General features: G+C 42.0%; 3 protein-coding genes across 4 annotated transcripts in view; 2 read left to right on the forward strand and 1 right to left on the reverse strand.

Moving 5' to 3' along the window:
* mgat4a (alpha-1,3-mannosyl-glycoprotein 4-beta-N-acetylglucosaminyltransferase A) overlaps window positions 1–6,541 on the forward strand; it is a 29,567-nt gene extending 23,026 nt beyond the window's left edge. The window contains exons 8-16 of the mRNA XM_070976606.1: window positions 372–486; window positions 942–1,072; window positions 1,157–1,264; window positions 1,382–1,456; window positions 1,649–1,767; window positions 3,002–3,080; window positions 3,395–3,455; window positions 3,878–3,990; window positions 4,102–6,541. Of these exons, the coding sequence (XP_070832707.1) occupies window positions 372–486; window positions 942–1,072; window positions 1,157–1,264; window positions 1,382–1,456; window positions 1,649–1,767; window positions 3,002–3,080; window positions 3,395–3,455; window positions 3,878–3,990; window positions 4,102–4,128 (828 nt within the window). The 3' untranslated portion in view covers window positions 4,129–6,541. The remainder of the gene's footprint in view (window positions 1–371; window positions 487–941; window positions 1,073–1,156; window positions 1,265–1,381; window positions 1,457–1,648; window positions 1,768–3,001; window positions 3,081–3,394; window positions 3,456–3,877; window positions 3,991–4,101) is intronic.
* A 240-nt stretch (window positions 6,542–6,781) lies between these two features.
* The window catches only part of coa5 (cytochrome C oxidase assembly factor 5), a 220,527-nt gene continuing 212,574 nt past the window's right edge, over window positions 6,782–14,734 (forward strand). Inside the window, exons 1-3 of the mRNA XM_070976624.1 lie at window positions 6,782–7,043; window positions 8,386–8,469; window positions 10,095–10,390. Coding sequence (XP_070832725.1) covers window positions 6,942–7,043; window positions 8,386–8,469; window positions 10,095–10,136 — 228 coding nt within the window. The 5' untranslated portion in view covers window positions 6,782–6,941 and the 3' untranslated portion in view covers window positions 10,137–10,390. The remainder of the gene's footprint in view (window positions 7,044–8,385; window positions 8,470–10,094; window positions 10,391–14,734) is intronic.
* On the reverse strand, window positions 10,389–14,157 carry LOC139340699 (inosine-uridine preferring nucleoside hydrolase). 2 transcript variants are annotated; one of them, XM_070976617.1, is made up of 7 exons: window positions 13,825–14,157; window positions 12,821–12,915; window positions 12,427–12,614; window positions 11,555–11,734; window positions 11,363–11,474; window positions 11,133–11,269; window positions 10,389–11,025 (listed from the first exon to the last, which is right to left on the reverse strand). In XM_070976617.1, the coding sequence occupies exons 1-7, from the start codon at window positions 13,881–13,883 to the stop codon at window positions 10,678–10,680; spliced, it is 1,119 nt and encodes a 372-aa protein (XP_070832718.1). In that variant the 5' UTR covers window positions 13,884–14,157; the 3' UTR covers window positions 10,389–10,677. The 2 variants fall into 2 exon arrangements, with proteins under 2 accessions (XP_070832718.1, XP_070832719.1); XM_070976618.1 differs by lacking the exon at window positions 13,825–14,157 and adding an exon at window positions 13,737–13,818 and having other exon boundaries at window positions 10,578–11,025.

Genomic DNA, 14,734 nt, shown 5'->3' on the forward strand with positions numbered 1-14,734 from the left:
GGCATCCAATTTGGGAATGTTTACATAAATGTTTACTCTCAGCAGATTTGAAGTGCTAACTCCAGACATTCATGCTTTAGTTCCACTGTGTTGTTAATCTCCCATCTTTCTGTCTTATGCATGGGGCGTGTCATTTCCACTCTCTGCTTTCACCTGAAGGGAAGAGGTACTGCCTCTAACATCTACTGCTACTCTAGTTTAGTCAAGCATCTGAGAAGTGTTGTCTTAGCTCGGTTCGGAGCGTTGCCCACGTAGGAACATAGAAGAGCCTCCCTCCTGCTTCCTATCCTCTCCATTAGGAATAAACCCGACTCCTTATATGGGTTTCTTTTGCCTCATGTTTTGTTCTTTCTGTGCCTCTGTTCCTTCAGCTGGAGGATGACATTGTGGCCAAGCCCAACTACTTTGCCACTATGAAGAACTTTGCCCTGCAGCTCTCATCAGAGGACTGGATGATCCTGGAATTCTCTCAGCTGGGCTTCATTGGTACGATCCATTAAGCATGTGATCAATACTCACCATCCACCAGGGGATCTGCATTGTCAGCTGATAGCACAGCCAAACAATGGCACTCTTGGCTAAATGGCCTCCCTAAAGTGGTTATTAACTCATTATTTTAACTCTTAACTTGGCAAGGCATTCACATTCTGCAGGGTTTATGATGAACAGGCAATTGCACTGTGGGCAGGTCCGCAGCCAGTTAAGAAAAGATGGAAATTACATTGATCACTGTAGAATTTTGGTCATTGTACATTAATATTATTTGGCAGGGAAAAGCATTTAGGTGCATTTTTCTGTTCAACTGAAACGGTGACAGTTTTTTTTCTTGTTTTGTTTTTGTTCAGATTAATGGTTTAATCATCCCATTGCAAATAAGTGGTTGTTAATGAATGCCGAATGCGTCTGTGTAGGATCAATGAATTATTCTCTCTTTCCCTCAGGAAAAATGTTCCAGGCTCCAGACCTGAACCTCATTGTTGAGTTCATCTTCATGTTTTACAAGGAGAAGCCCATTGACTGGCTCCTGGACCACATTCTCTGGGTCAAAGTCTGCAATCCTGAGAAAGATGCGGTATGCACTGTGATTACTGTATAGATATTAGTGTCATTGTAAGGGGAGTGGGTCTCGTCATTCTCCCCTTGTCCATTTTTAAAGAAACACTGCGAGCGGCAGAAGTCCAGCCTCCGTGTGCGGTTCAGACCCTCCCTGTTTCAACACGTGGGACTCCATTCTTCTCTCGCTGGAAAGATCCAAAAACTCACAGTGAGTCTCACGACCTCATAGTCATCTATTTACTGCAACAGTGGAGACTATTTCCTGTTGCCCTTCCAGTGTTTCCAATGTTAAAATGTTGGCTTTCCATCTGTCTGTGTCCTGTAGGACAAGGACTTCCTGAAGCCACTGCTCCACAAGATGCATGTCAATCCCCCAGCTGAGGTTTCCACTTCAATGAAGGTATTGTGCCCATAAAATAAATTATTTCTGGATGTTCACTTTTCTACATATATTATACTGCTATGTTGTGTATGCTATATGTAATCTAGTGAATAAGAATAACTATAAAAACAGTAATTAATTTAACGCATTGTCCCCCAACTTTAAAATCAGTCATCATGGTGGAACAACAATGTGCATTGTGTCACACAGGTGTATCAGGGTCACACACTGGAGAAGACGTACCTGGGAGAGGACTTCTTCTGGGCCATCACCCCTACTGCGGGAGACTACGTCCTCTTCAAATTTGACAGACCTGTTAGCATTGAGAGGTAGGTGATTGTGTACACAGGCTCTCATCATGTGAAGCAGAGCCCAACATATATGTCATTATCATGACACTCTCTCATACAGGTACATGCAAAAATCTGCCTTTTCAATTCTTTCTGCCTGATGCCCTTCAATGATTCAGTTTAGTTTCTATGTGTGCATGCGTGCGTGTGTGCATGTGTGCGTGCATGCGTGTCTCCAGGGATCAGGGTGCGCTAATGAGAGTGCTCTAAAATAAGCATTCTCAGGCCAGCCTCCTACTCTCTGTGGAGCCGAGGTAGAGAGGCAGCAAGGCAGAGAATATAAAGAGAGCTGATAGCGAGACTGACGGCTTGGATCAGAGCCGACCTGAAAAGGATGCTAATGTTTGGTCATGTGGAGATTAATTTTATGATGATGAATGCATTCCGCTGCTCTTGTAAAGATAATGTTAGGACAGAGAGACAAGTGAGACTGTCAGTCACTCAGCAACTAAGTGGCAGCGAGTGGGAAAAGGGCCATCTAGTGTTCCACTGTCTGTCTCTGAAGTGTTTTGTATGCTTTTCAACGACACCAATTCCGGCTCAGACTCTTTTGCCACGCTGATTAGACAACATCTCTTCAGCAGTTGGTCGAGAGATGCAGCATTCTTTCCTGATCTCTCACTGCCTCTGGCTTGCATTCTTCTGTTATCTCCTACTCCAGGGTTGTTCAACATTTAACACTAGTAAATACAATGCACACACAGACTTGAGAGAAAACACCTTTTGTTTCAGATGAAAGCGAGGGAATCATGATTGTTTGTTTCTTCTTTGAATCTTGCCAACCTTGAACACTGAAGTCACAAGTGAGGCTCATATTCCACACTATGCTTTGTGAATTCAAATCATCCTCCACTTGCTCTGGAATCTACTGAGATTGGCTAAAAAGGCAGAAATACTGGAATTTGTAATTTTCAAAACCTGTAGCTATGACCTGAATATGAGATCTGAGAGGCATATGCTTTGAAATGTTGATCAACTATCCTACTGACAGTCAAGCCCTGATTACACAAGGGGCATACATACTTCTGCATACCCAATTTCTCATTTCATGGACATAACTAACTTAACACCTAACGTCCATAAGGGACTTGGGACGTTAGGTGACTGTGTGTATCTGGACTGGACTGTGTGCATCTGCGTAGCAGCTAACAAAGGGCAAGAATGCTCATCCATGGATGTAAACATTACAATGAATGCTTGGTTTATTTGGCAGGTTCTTGTTTCGGAGTGGAAACCAGGAGCACCCAGGGGACAAGATTGAGAACACCACAGTTGAAATACTGCCTGTCTCGGTAGGGGAAACTCCCCCACACACACACACACACACATTCTGTCACCCCTCTGTGGTGTGATGTGCAAACGGTTTTGATTAGATTACACTGAGTGGTTGCTCTTAGGGACGGAGCATATTGATTATCGACAGGAATGTGTGCGTGACTGAATCGTTTGCTCTGCCCGAGGCAATACATTCTGACATTGTGATTCACACTTTCATTATAGTCACAGACACTAGCATCTGTTTAAGTGCTGCTCAAATGAACAGATTGAAGTCTTTCATTTGTTTTCTCGTGTTTCACACTGCATTCCATCTCTGTTCACGTGTCAGGAAACTGGACTACAGACCAAAGACAAGTACAAGCGAACTGAGGACCGCTTTTACAGGATTGGTAAGTGACTTTGACAGTCTCACAGTGCTCTGTGTGTGTGTGTGTGTGTGTGTGTGTGTGTGTGTGTGTGTGTGTGTGTGTGTGTGTGTGTGTGTGTGTGTGTGTTTGTGTGTGTTTATACACATAAACACACTGAAACCTCATAATTCTTTTGTTTTTCCTGATTTTTTTTTCTTCTTATTAGCTTTTGTTCCTTAGCTTTTTTGTGATATGTGCCTTGTAGGCGTGATATTCTTAAATAAATCTGATGAAAGCCATGTGCTGAAAAGTGATGTTGGAATAAAGTTCATATTCTGTCAGTGAGTCAGTTAATGTTATGTTTCACTTTTGTTTCTCTCACTCGATCACTTACGTGTCTGGTAAATTACTCACTCTGTCCCTACAAATCTGATTTATAGCACTTCCTATGCTTAAACACACAGGTCATTTTGAGAAGGGCGTGGCAGAAGGGGCTGTAGATCCCTCCTTCAACCCCGTCATGGCACTTCGACTTTCAGTTCTCAAAGACTCGGCTGTGTGGGCCATCCTCAGTGAAGTAAGCCAATCTCCCAACCAATCACGAGATAAATGCCTCTCGTTCTAAATGCCTGCTGCCTTCTTGTTTTTATCCAATCACACATATTGATGCTCTGCTCTCCTCCTGCAGATACATATAAAGAGGATAGCTGGCTGACTCTTCTGGAACGGGCACATGAATCATGGCCCCAAGGGGACCAAAATCTGTTAGACTGCTTACGCAGGGCCTCTGGCACCTAGCAACCAGCAGTGAAGTCATTAGAGCCCACTAGAGTTGCTCGTCTGAGCTTGTCTGAGGAACACCACCTCTCTGTCCCCGCTCTTCCTAATGTACTTTACTTTGCTACTCATCCATCGATTTCTCCCTGTCTCTCTGCATCTCTCCGTCACTCTTGAATTCATTTGTGAGAATGTGAATACTACTGTCTAAGAACAACGAGGAAGTGTGTGACGACATCTCTACCCCGCTCTAGCTCTCAGTGTGACTGTGTTATTCAGCAGCTTTGATCACAATCAGAAAATGTTCAGATGACTGAAGACAAATTTTTCACATCTGGAGAGAACCAGTCACCTGGCCACTGGTGTAGATGCTGCCAAACCCTTCTGTTACTCAATGCTGCCACCTTTTGGGCAAGCTGGGGCTTTGCACTGTCACTAGCGCCTCAGCGAAAAGCCCGTGATGATCAAGAATGTTGTCGTCACCAATGGCCAGTTGCTCTCTGTTCTCGACGAAGGGGATGGAGCTCTAGATCAACACCAGCCCAAACAAAAATGTTTCCCTCTCTTCCAGGGTATTGCCAGTCACACGCAAATACTCCACTCGTCCTGAAACACAAACTCAGGATGCCAGTTACAACTTTGACTTTAGGCCAGATTCTGTGGTAACTACCCCAATTCATCAAGAATATACGACAGCTTCTCTATCTCGCCTCCTGTCTGACAAGCTGTGTACGACCTCGGTGTCCATTTATCGTAAACCAATCAGACATTGCCTTGGCGTCATTTTCCCGAAGGAATATATTGTTACATTGATATATTATTACAGCTATGACGATCTATGAAGGTGACTTAATTTATTTGAAATAAATTTTTAATTTGTACAAGAGGTAAAATATATTTTTATTCTATTAAGAGATGTTTATGGTAGTTCAGAGTCTGTTTTATTTGTGTACTGTTTCTTTTGTTTGTTTGTTTTTTTTCTAAATTGCTATTGTACATTTTATTTTCATTATCACAGCTGCTTGCCAAGTTGCTTTGTCTGCTGGTGCAAGTGGCTCAGTTCAGTCTGATCCAGTTTCTTCTCACTTGGAGGGAAACTTTACACCTAATTTTAATTTTCACTTAAAAACTGAGTGGTAGGAGACTTATGAATGGATTGTGTTGAAGTAGTTGTGGGTCAAAATTGGAAAAACGTGCCTTATGTCCAGGTCCCTTGAAATTGTCTCAGCAACATTAATTCCAATATGTTCCCTCTCACTTTTGCCTACACTTTGATTGCTAGATATACTAATGTTTTTAAATTTACACACACGGTCCAATTAGTGATTGGATGTGAAGAACAATATCTCGGTGTTAGTGAAAGTGGTAGAAACTAGGGTGGGTTTTATATCAGATTACCTTCTGAAACAGCGTGATTTGCACTGCTTTGTCACAGTTTTTTTCGGTTACCATCACGCCCTTCACCATTGTGCTTAAATTTTCCATCCTCCCACAGTAGATGCTCATTTCCGACTCCTCCAAATCCACACTATGATTTATTTTGTCCAAGTGTGTTTTTGACTGGACAGAATATTATGACTACTGATCATCACCTTTGTTGTAGATTCGGCTGAGGTTGTGTAGTACTTTCACTGATTGTAAATATATAAAAAGTAATGAGCAATATCCCCCCCCTCCTCTTCCTCAGTAGTTTCTGAAATTCACTTGATATGTTTTGTATTTGTGTGTGGCCAATGTTTTGAGTGGAAGCTTTTTTTTTTCACTCATTTTACATCGCAGTGGTTTATTCAAGGGGGTAGTGAAGTGCCTTTTGGTAGAATTGATATGAAAACTGGACAGTTACTGCTAATCGTGCTTGTTCACGTGCATGGTTATTGTCTCTAAACAATGTTTTTCAGTCGGAGCAGCCTCCTCCACCCCCTGATCAAACCATCCATGCTAGGCCTGTATTCAAGAAAACTGAAGTCGCTTGATGTCTGCCTCTTCATCCGATTCCTTTTTTATTTGGGAGAAGATCAGAGCAAGCCAGTGTCTGTGGGACGTGTTTTGAAAGTGGAAAGACACTGCTGACAGGATTGGCCTCTCTCCCGTGTCCTGCATCCACATACAGCCAGAAACGGAATGCATGAAAACAGCATGAACGGTCATGTGATCCCAGAGATCCCTTTACTGTATTTGTGGAAAGTGGACAGGAGACAAAAAAGAGGGACTCTTCCCTTCCTCGACAACCCCCCATACACCCATCAGTTCATGTGCCTTCATCATTTACATGTGTATGCCTGCCTCTGATGTTTTTGACATCATTTTACATGGACATCTTTGAAATAAACGATAAACGTTGTTAGAAGCCATGGCCATTTTTTTGTGTTATGATTTCGGTCTACTTGCATTGCTCATGTCACCTGCATCAGGAGGTTTGATTCACAGAAGCTGTGAAGTAACAGGATGAAAACAAAGAAAATCTATTGCAACTGTGATCAGAAACTTCATTTGACAGAGCTTTGAAACGGATGATGATCTGTCTACTTTACCTTCAATCTTAAAAACAAAGCACACATGGAAAACTACAAGCCCTCCCAGCATGCATTTCTTTGCGTCAGGCACTTCCGATTTCCCAGCATGCCGTTTCAGAAACATGGCTGAAAGCTGGTTTAATAACATTGATGTCACTGCCGTTAGCGTAACTAGCTGATTCTTGCGCTTGTGAGTTTATCAAGAAGGGGGTGTTGGTGTTAAAGTGGATTGTGTACAATGCCGAAATATTACGAGGACAAGGAGGAAGACAACAGAGCCTGCGCCGGCATCAGAGAGGATTTCAAGGCATGTCTCCTTCAGCACGACTGCGTGGTAAAGGTAAGTAAACGTCTTCTTCAATAACATGGACCTGAACTAGACAACGTTACAGGGTGAAACGAGGTGCTGTGGCTCCGTAGTTTGATGTCCCACGTCTACAAAAGCTTAACTTACTTACATGGGAAATATACACGATATCCCTGAAACTGAACTGAAGGCGGACAGCGCTAATATGGACACCTGAGGTCAGCAGGGCTGGTTAGCCATTCTCTCCCTGCACGCCAAACTCCATCACCAAAAATGACAATTTAATATCGGGTCGTAAATATGACACTTATCTTTCGAATCGATGGAATATAACTCATTGCAGCTTATAAATGAACATTTCGGCTTTAATGTGTGCTTCGTAGGCTAAGTAGATAGTGGTGTATTAACGTCACGCGGTGTTAAAATATTAGCCAAACATGTCAAACATCTGTACGCCGCCATGATGGAGTTAGCGGCTGATCTCCTCAGGAACCCTTCAGCAGGATGTAATGAATGACGGGTGTTACACGAAAGACCAGCTTATCACCCGGTAGCTCCCCTGCCCTTTAGTCCGTTGGAGGGCGTCGCCTAGTTGACGAGAGATTAATTATCTCTCGAACTGATAAATTTCACTTTCATCTGACGTTGTTTCCACTTTGTATTCATCTTCTTACTTCATCCAAGTTCAATCATTAAACCCTCGAGAGAAAAGATTAAATGTTCAGTCGTAAAAGGCCATTACAAGTGACAAGACGTCAAATACTTATTTATCTTCAGTACATTGTTAAAGTTCAGAGGATGAATTGTTTTTCTGTGATCATAGTTAAATACAGTTCGAAGCCTTTTGCTTTGGTGTTTAAACAGGATTCAGAAACCTTTTACAGCCACAGAGAAATAGACTGACTTATGTACGCATTATTATCTTGATGTTTGGTTGTGTGACTTCCTTTTTGTTTACATATAAAGCACAGATCATTTTGTATGAAACTTTGAAAAGCAAGCTTAATTAAGTATATTTGGGCTGTAACCAGCAAATATTTGGTATTTTTGCTTTTATACAAAAATTTGCCAAAGCAGTTAATCCTTAAACAAGATAATAGATTATTTTCGTTCACTTGACAAATGTTTTCAGCACTGCACACACTGACTTGTCTGAGAGGAGAAACTAAATACAAGATGGAAACTATTAAAGGCTGCAAATATACCCCCATTTTCTTTCCCCCTGTGAAGAAAAGCTGTGTGTCTTCTGCAGAGTTGAATGAGTCCTGTGGCCTTAATCAAAACTGGAAGCCACTGATTAAGTCTGTTGATGGGAATGCACATTTTGCTCATGCAAAGCACCCATTGTATCCTAACTGGATTCTTCATTTGTCAGGAGGGGAAGATGCCCAGTGAGTGTTTGAAGGAAGGCCACTGCAAAGCCCTGCAGACATCATTCTTTGAGTGCAAGAGGTCAATGGTAAGTCAGCGGTGAGGACGCTGGACTTGTGAAAGGATTGGTGCAACTAGGAAAGGGTGGGAAGTAGAGGAGGGAAGAGAACAAGGGAATGTTTCATCTGTATGTTCCTTGATGCGTCTGCAAACAACCAGAAGCCCAGAAATTATATGGAGAAAGGCTGATAATAATGTTTAAAGTAGGGCTGTCAGTTTAACGCGTTAATTAGATTAATTAATTACGCTGCAAATTAACGAGCTAAAAAATTTAACGCAGTTAATCATGAGTGGCAAGTCAATGCGCAAGCATTTTAAATTTGGCCCTTTGAGTGACCCGTAGGCTGCAGTGAGGTCGCATCCTACCTGCGCCACTAGTCAAAAGCAGGGTGACAACAGACATGGATGCGACACCGGAGAGCGAGGCAAGCCTACTTGGACCTTTGAACGGCAAGTTTATTTATAAAAAGAACAAAGACGGAACTATTAACAAGAACGCAGTGATTTGTACCTTGTGTAAAAAAGAATTTTCCTATCACCGTAGCAGCTCCAGCCTGAATTATCATTTAAACGCCAAACATGTAGTTGCTGCTAGTGCCGCTAGCTGCCTCACGGTAGCACCGTGAGCTCACTCCGCCAACCCACACTTGCTGAGTGGAAAACGAATGAGCAAAGCCACGACAGAAAAACTGACAAACTCAATCGCAAAGTGGGTTGCTGCTGATTGCAGGCCGATTTCAATCGTGGAAGACGAGGGCTTAAAAGAGGCGTTTCAGATAGCGTCATCTGACTCTAATTTCCAGCTACCGTCGAGAACTACAGTGATGAAAAGAATTCACCAGCTGTATGTTCGGTGTAAATGATTGATTTTTGAACAAAATTGAATCTAAACTTCCACAAGCTGAGGTTGGGTGTATGGATGCTATGAGATGAACTGATAATAGGTGTGGTGATTTTGAGACAAACATAGATTATGACTGGAGATACCCTTTTAAAAGAAATGCCTGTTGGCCTCTTGCTATTGATGTTGCCTTATTTAGAGGCATGTTATACTATTATTCATTTTGAATTGCTGTATTGAGTCAGCTTTAGTATTCATTTTGATTGAGAGTCTGCTTATGTGACTATTTGAGACTTAGCCTTACTTTATTTCTGATTTTTATTTATTTTATTTAACTGTATTTTTATTGCATTTTTGAATAATGCACCTGGCCTAATTGGTTTGCTGATGTGCTTGACCTTTTTTCTTTTGAATTTCATTTATGAAGCACACTTCACCAATAAAAATGTGGATATCAAATCTTCTCTTATTGGTGTATTCAATTGATTAGTCATGCACTACAATTTTGTAATGTCCTAGAATTCAAATTCTTTATTTGGGGACCTTTAGCAGATATGAGATTAAAATGCGATTAATTAGATTAATTAATTACAAATGTCCTAGAATTCAAATTCTTTATTTGGGGACCTTTAGCAGATATGAGATTAAAATGCGATTAATTAGATTAATTAATTACAAATCCTGTAATTAATTAGATTATTTTTTTTAATCGCCTGACAGCACTAGTTTAAAGTCTTCCCATCTTGTTCAGAAATAGCTTGACTCGTGCTTTAAGCTGTGCTGCAGACTAACCATCTGTCCTCTTTTGACAGCTGGACACAAGGTCAAGATTCAGAGGAAGGAAAGGATACTGAGCATCGACGAATGGCTGAGTGAATACTGCATGAGCAGCTGTAAATATTAATAATGATTTAAATCAAAAAGTGATGCTCACGGGTCACTGAACGTGTGGCTTGACAACCCCATACGAAGGACAAGTGTCAAGAAAAGGGGACTACCAATTAATAAAGGACAATGCACAGTGATGCACAAAAGGATTAGCAACTCATCAGCAAAATGTAGTGCTGGAGCTCTCACTGGATGGAGCTTTGTCTGGATGTGTGAGAGTGTGTGTTGCGTCATGGAAAACAAACACTTGTAATAAAATTAAAAAAATGAAAAGTTAAGACAGTTTCTATTAATTTTTTAATGAGGTGCTATCAACAAAAACACACCTGCCTGAAATGCAAGAATTCTAGCACAATATAAAAAAAACCTGTTATGACGGCATTATCATACAATTCAGGTACACAAATAGAGAAGTCAGAGGCACAACTCAAGATTGAGCCAAGACTCTGTGTGGACGGAAACAGTGACACCATGGTCACTAACGCCTCCTTCGTATGTTCAGAGGTGTTATTTTAAAGCAGCCATCATCATCTGCTCGAACTTCTTCATATCCACCTTCTTCATGATAAAAGCCTTGTGAGTCTTCTTCAGGAGGCCCAGAGTATCTACGATCATCATGCCTCTGGTGTGCGTGCCCGTCAGCTCTACGCTCACTGGATATTGGTCGCTCTCTGTGATGAACGAGTCATCTATGGCGGCTGCCATGGCGTACGAGTCGCAGGAAATAAAACCCGAGCCGCCGACAAACTCTTTCTCGTAGCGCTCGCTTTGACACGCGTCGATGCTGTGGCGGAAGATCCGTTCCATGAAGCGAGCTTTATGGGTGTCCTGCGCCAGCCAGGCATCACAAAACTCCTGTCAACACCAGGAGAGATGATGAGTTCACCGATGCGTTAGCTTAGCAAAAAGGTTAGGTGCTGGAATTAGCCTGAGGAGTTTCAACGTGGAAAAGGAAGCCTTACCCAGGACAGCTTGCTGTAGCAGGTAAACTCCCAGCAGGCCAAGTAGGTGGGGCAGTGGTAGTCGTTCAGTACAATGTACGCAGCTTCTGGATCGGCCGTGAAATTAAACTCGCCACACACTGTGGTGTTTCCTCGAGCTGAAGGAGCAGAAAACCACTGAATACACACTGAACGGCAGCATTACGGGGTGTAGACAGAGAAAGTGTGAAGACACTCATGAATTTACTGACCTTCAGTGTTGCCTCCCATGATGTACAGCCCTCTGAGTTTGCTCGGGAGAGACGGATCCATCCTCACAGCCAGAGCCAGGTTGGTAAGGGGCGCCGTGGCAACCAGAGATACCTGGGGAATAAAACCCAGGATTTAAACACCCCAAAGAAGCACATGCACACACAAAGGCGGAGCCATGTCAGACCCCTCACCTGTCCTGGGTTCTCATTGACAATCCTGATCATAGCTGACACGGCGCTCTCCTTCTGAACCAGGTCCAGACCAGGAGCGTTGGGGTCAGGAGCGTCTCCCAGCCCGTCCTGCCCGTGGAAGCTTTCCGAATTAATGATGTTCCCAAGGATGGGCTTTGAAGCACCTTTAAACACCGGAATCTGACACATGAAGAGACGAGCAGATGAAGCATGCAAACATGAGGGAAAATGTTGGACTGCTGTTTTTTACACAACGTCCACACTGGTTATGTCAACGTATGCAACTTTAATACAACTAGTTATAATGTTACCAACTGCAAGATATGGCAGGGCGATATGCTGATGTGTTAATTCTACTGGTTAGAGAAAATTTAGTTTTAGATGGATAACACATGTTGAATAAAGGCAAATCTGATTCAATGATATTTCCAATGAATGAGACATAATGTAGAATACTGTATACTCATACAGCACTAGTACGCCAGGGATTTTTCTTTACTATGATAATACATTGAATGTTTGCTTTCATTTTCCTTTTTCAGAGCACCAAGCCAAAGCCAGAGAAAATTTCCCATTTCTTTCGGTCTGCAACTTTTCTACTGAAGCTAACCGAGATCACGCTGGCCGTGTTGTCCAGTTCCTGCATTCAGTCATGTGGCTTGAGGAACAACTATACACTGTTGGCCAGTTTTATAAATAGCACTCTGACTTGTCACATGATACCAAGAAATTCCACCGAATGTCTGGAAATACTTTTAAGCAAACAAGCTGAGGCTGGTCTAAAGAAACCCAGAATATTCACCAGCAAGTCGTGCCAGGATCATAAAATAACTAGTAATAATAACTAGTGTATATGGCAGTGCTCCACCCACCTCCAGTTTATTGCAGGCTTGCAGGACTCGCAGTGTGTTCTTACAAACGTTCTCCACTGAGGTGTTTCCCTGCACGCAGGTGATGCCCAGGAGCTCCACGTTGGGGGTAGCCAGTGCAATCATGATGGCCTGAGCATCATCCACCCCACAGTCCACATCCACCAGCACCTTCTTACTCATCATGGACCCTAAGGAGCAAAGACTTCAATCTGAAAAGACCAAAACACTGCTGTCCTCCTGACTGATCATCTAACACTTTGTGTGTCACTCTGTAAATTATTAATCTGACGGTAACATTTCCCCTCAGCACAGTTAAAGATTTTTGAAAAGCTTTGCTGATAATTAAGTCAACTTCAGTGAAACAGAAGTGCCCATTTCACGAGAAAACACCAACCTGTAGCTGAGTGTGAAGACGATAAACTGAACGGTTTGCCAGCTTGCACTCCTCTTCTCACGGACTGGAACCAACAATGATCAGCTGCAAACAACCTTTGAGGAGCAAGAAGGAAAATCAAAACCTGAATGTGGACTGCATGGGAGGAGTTACGGGACAGGAAGCAAAGGTTAATAGCCAATCTGCTTCTTGTTGATCAGTGTGTTCCTCTAGTGAAAGAAACACATCTATTCTCACCTGTGGCAGACACATACAACCTGATGAGGCACTATTTCTGTGCTCTCTCGCATTATGTGTTTACAAAGAATTATATTTACAGTGTCCAACGGGTGAATATACTCAAATCCATTACTTTAGTGATATTAGTTATCATAACACAATGTAAACATACTCCATAAGCAGTTATAGCCCTCACTTTAAACATTCAGTGAACGTAAAACCTAAAGGTGAATATAAAACATCAAGGTGTCACAATGACACCTATATTCATAGTGGATTATTCCATCAGATGCATGAATGTGTGTCTATAAAAAGGCACAAAATAATGTAGAAATCTATACACATCTATCTATCTAATGGGTAAATATTCTACTGGCTACAGCTGACATACAAATGCAGTGGAGTTAAAAAAAAAAAAAAAAAAGTGGATTTTCCTCTGAAATGTAGTTAAGTAGAAGTATAAAGTAGCAGAAATACTCAGTACTCAATACTGATGTACTTCCACCACCTGTGGAGAGATGCTGCGGTATCACATGGCGCCAAAATGTACCAATAAGTGCAGGGAACCCACTTATGAGAGTCTGTCGATAGACAAAAGGAACATTTCTGCGTTCAAGAGGACTCAACACGCCTCTCACACGGTCTGTTCTTATTAGCGGTCAACAGAAACATATTAAGCTAACATGGCAGCTCTCACAGAGGAAGGTGAATATGTGGTAATGCTCTGTGTCCTTGTGGACCTTCACAAACACGTTTCAGGCTGTAATGTGAAAGCCTCGTCTCACCTCCCCACACAGCTTCTGACAGCACGACTGGCCACCGCACACCGGAGAGTCACCGCCATACGCACGTAAAACGAGCAGAGAGGAGGACGGTGCAGCGAGCTCTCACTCTGCACACATTTCTGTGGACCACAAACGGAAGCAGGCCAGAGTAGAGCTGCATCTTTAAGTAGGCAGCTTTCAACGTGTGCACCTCTTGAAATATTGTGTAAATAAATAGTTTAACACGTCATTTTCAAAGTCAGAGATTAATAATACAACAATAAAGGTCTATCAACAGGTACATGCGCGAGAGTGAGTTGAGGCGGTTCACTCTTCTAAACAATCTATGGCAATGACTTCACTTCCGGAGATACTCTTAAAGGGGAAACAGAGTTTTATGTTGACGCGACTTTAACAGAACATTTAATCTTTATTATTTAAAGATAATAAAGATTTTCCTAAATTAATAAACCCCCCATTTTCCTAAATTAATAAACCCACCTAGAGGTTTCTTTTGTTGTCTACATTTGTGTTAAATGATTGTCATGGACAATTTGTCTTCCTAGTTTGTAATTCTAATGTGGTTTCATGTATATTTGTTATATTATTCTATATGTTATATTGTTATATATTCCATGTGCCGTTTCAAATTTTTCAAAATAAGTTAGGGAAACACAACCTCATAAAAACAACCAACCAAACAAAAACTGCTTAAGAGTCACCACTCAAGACAGACTATTCTTCACAGTCACGGCCGCATTAATCCATTCAGTGGCCCTGGGTTAAAGAGGCCATGGGCCCCTACAGACACTTTTTTTTTTTTTACCATCACCACCATTGTATATGCATACTGACACTTAAAGTGAACAAATGAGACTGTATTCTAGCAGAATTACTTGTGAGCACAATATAAACATGAATAATGTCAGGA

Source organism: Chaetodon trifascialis, chromosome 12, assembly GCF_039877785.1.
Source record: "Chaetodon trifascialis isolate fChaTrf1 chromosome 12, fChaTrf1.hap1, whole genome shotgun sequence".
Taxonomy (NCBI): domain Eukaryota; kingdom Metazoa; phylum Chordata; class Actinopteri; order Chaetodontiformes; family Chaetodontidae; genus Chaetodon; species Chaetodon trifascialis.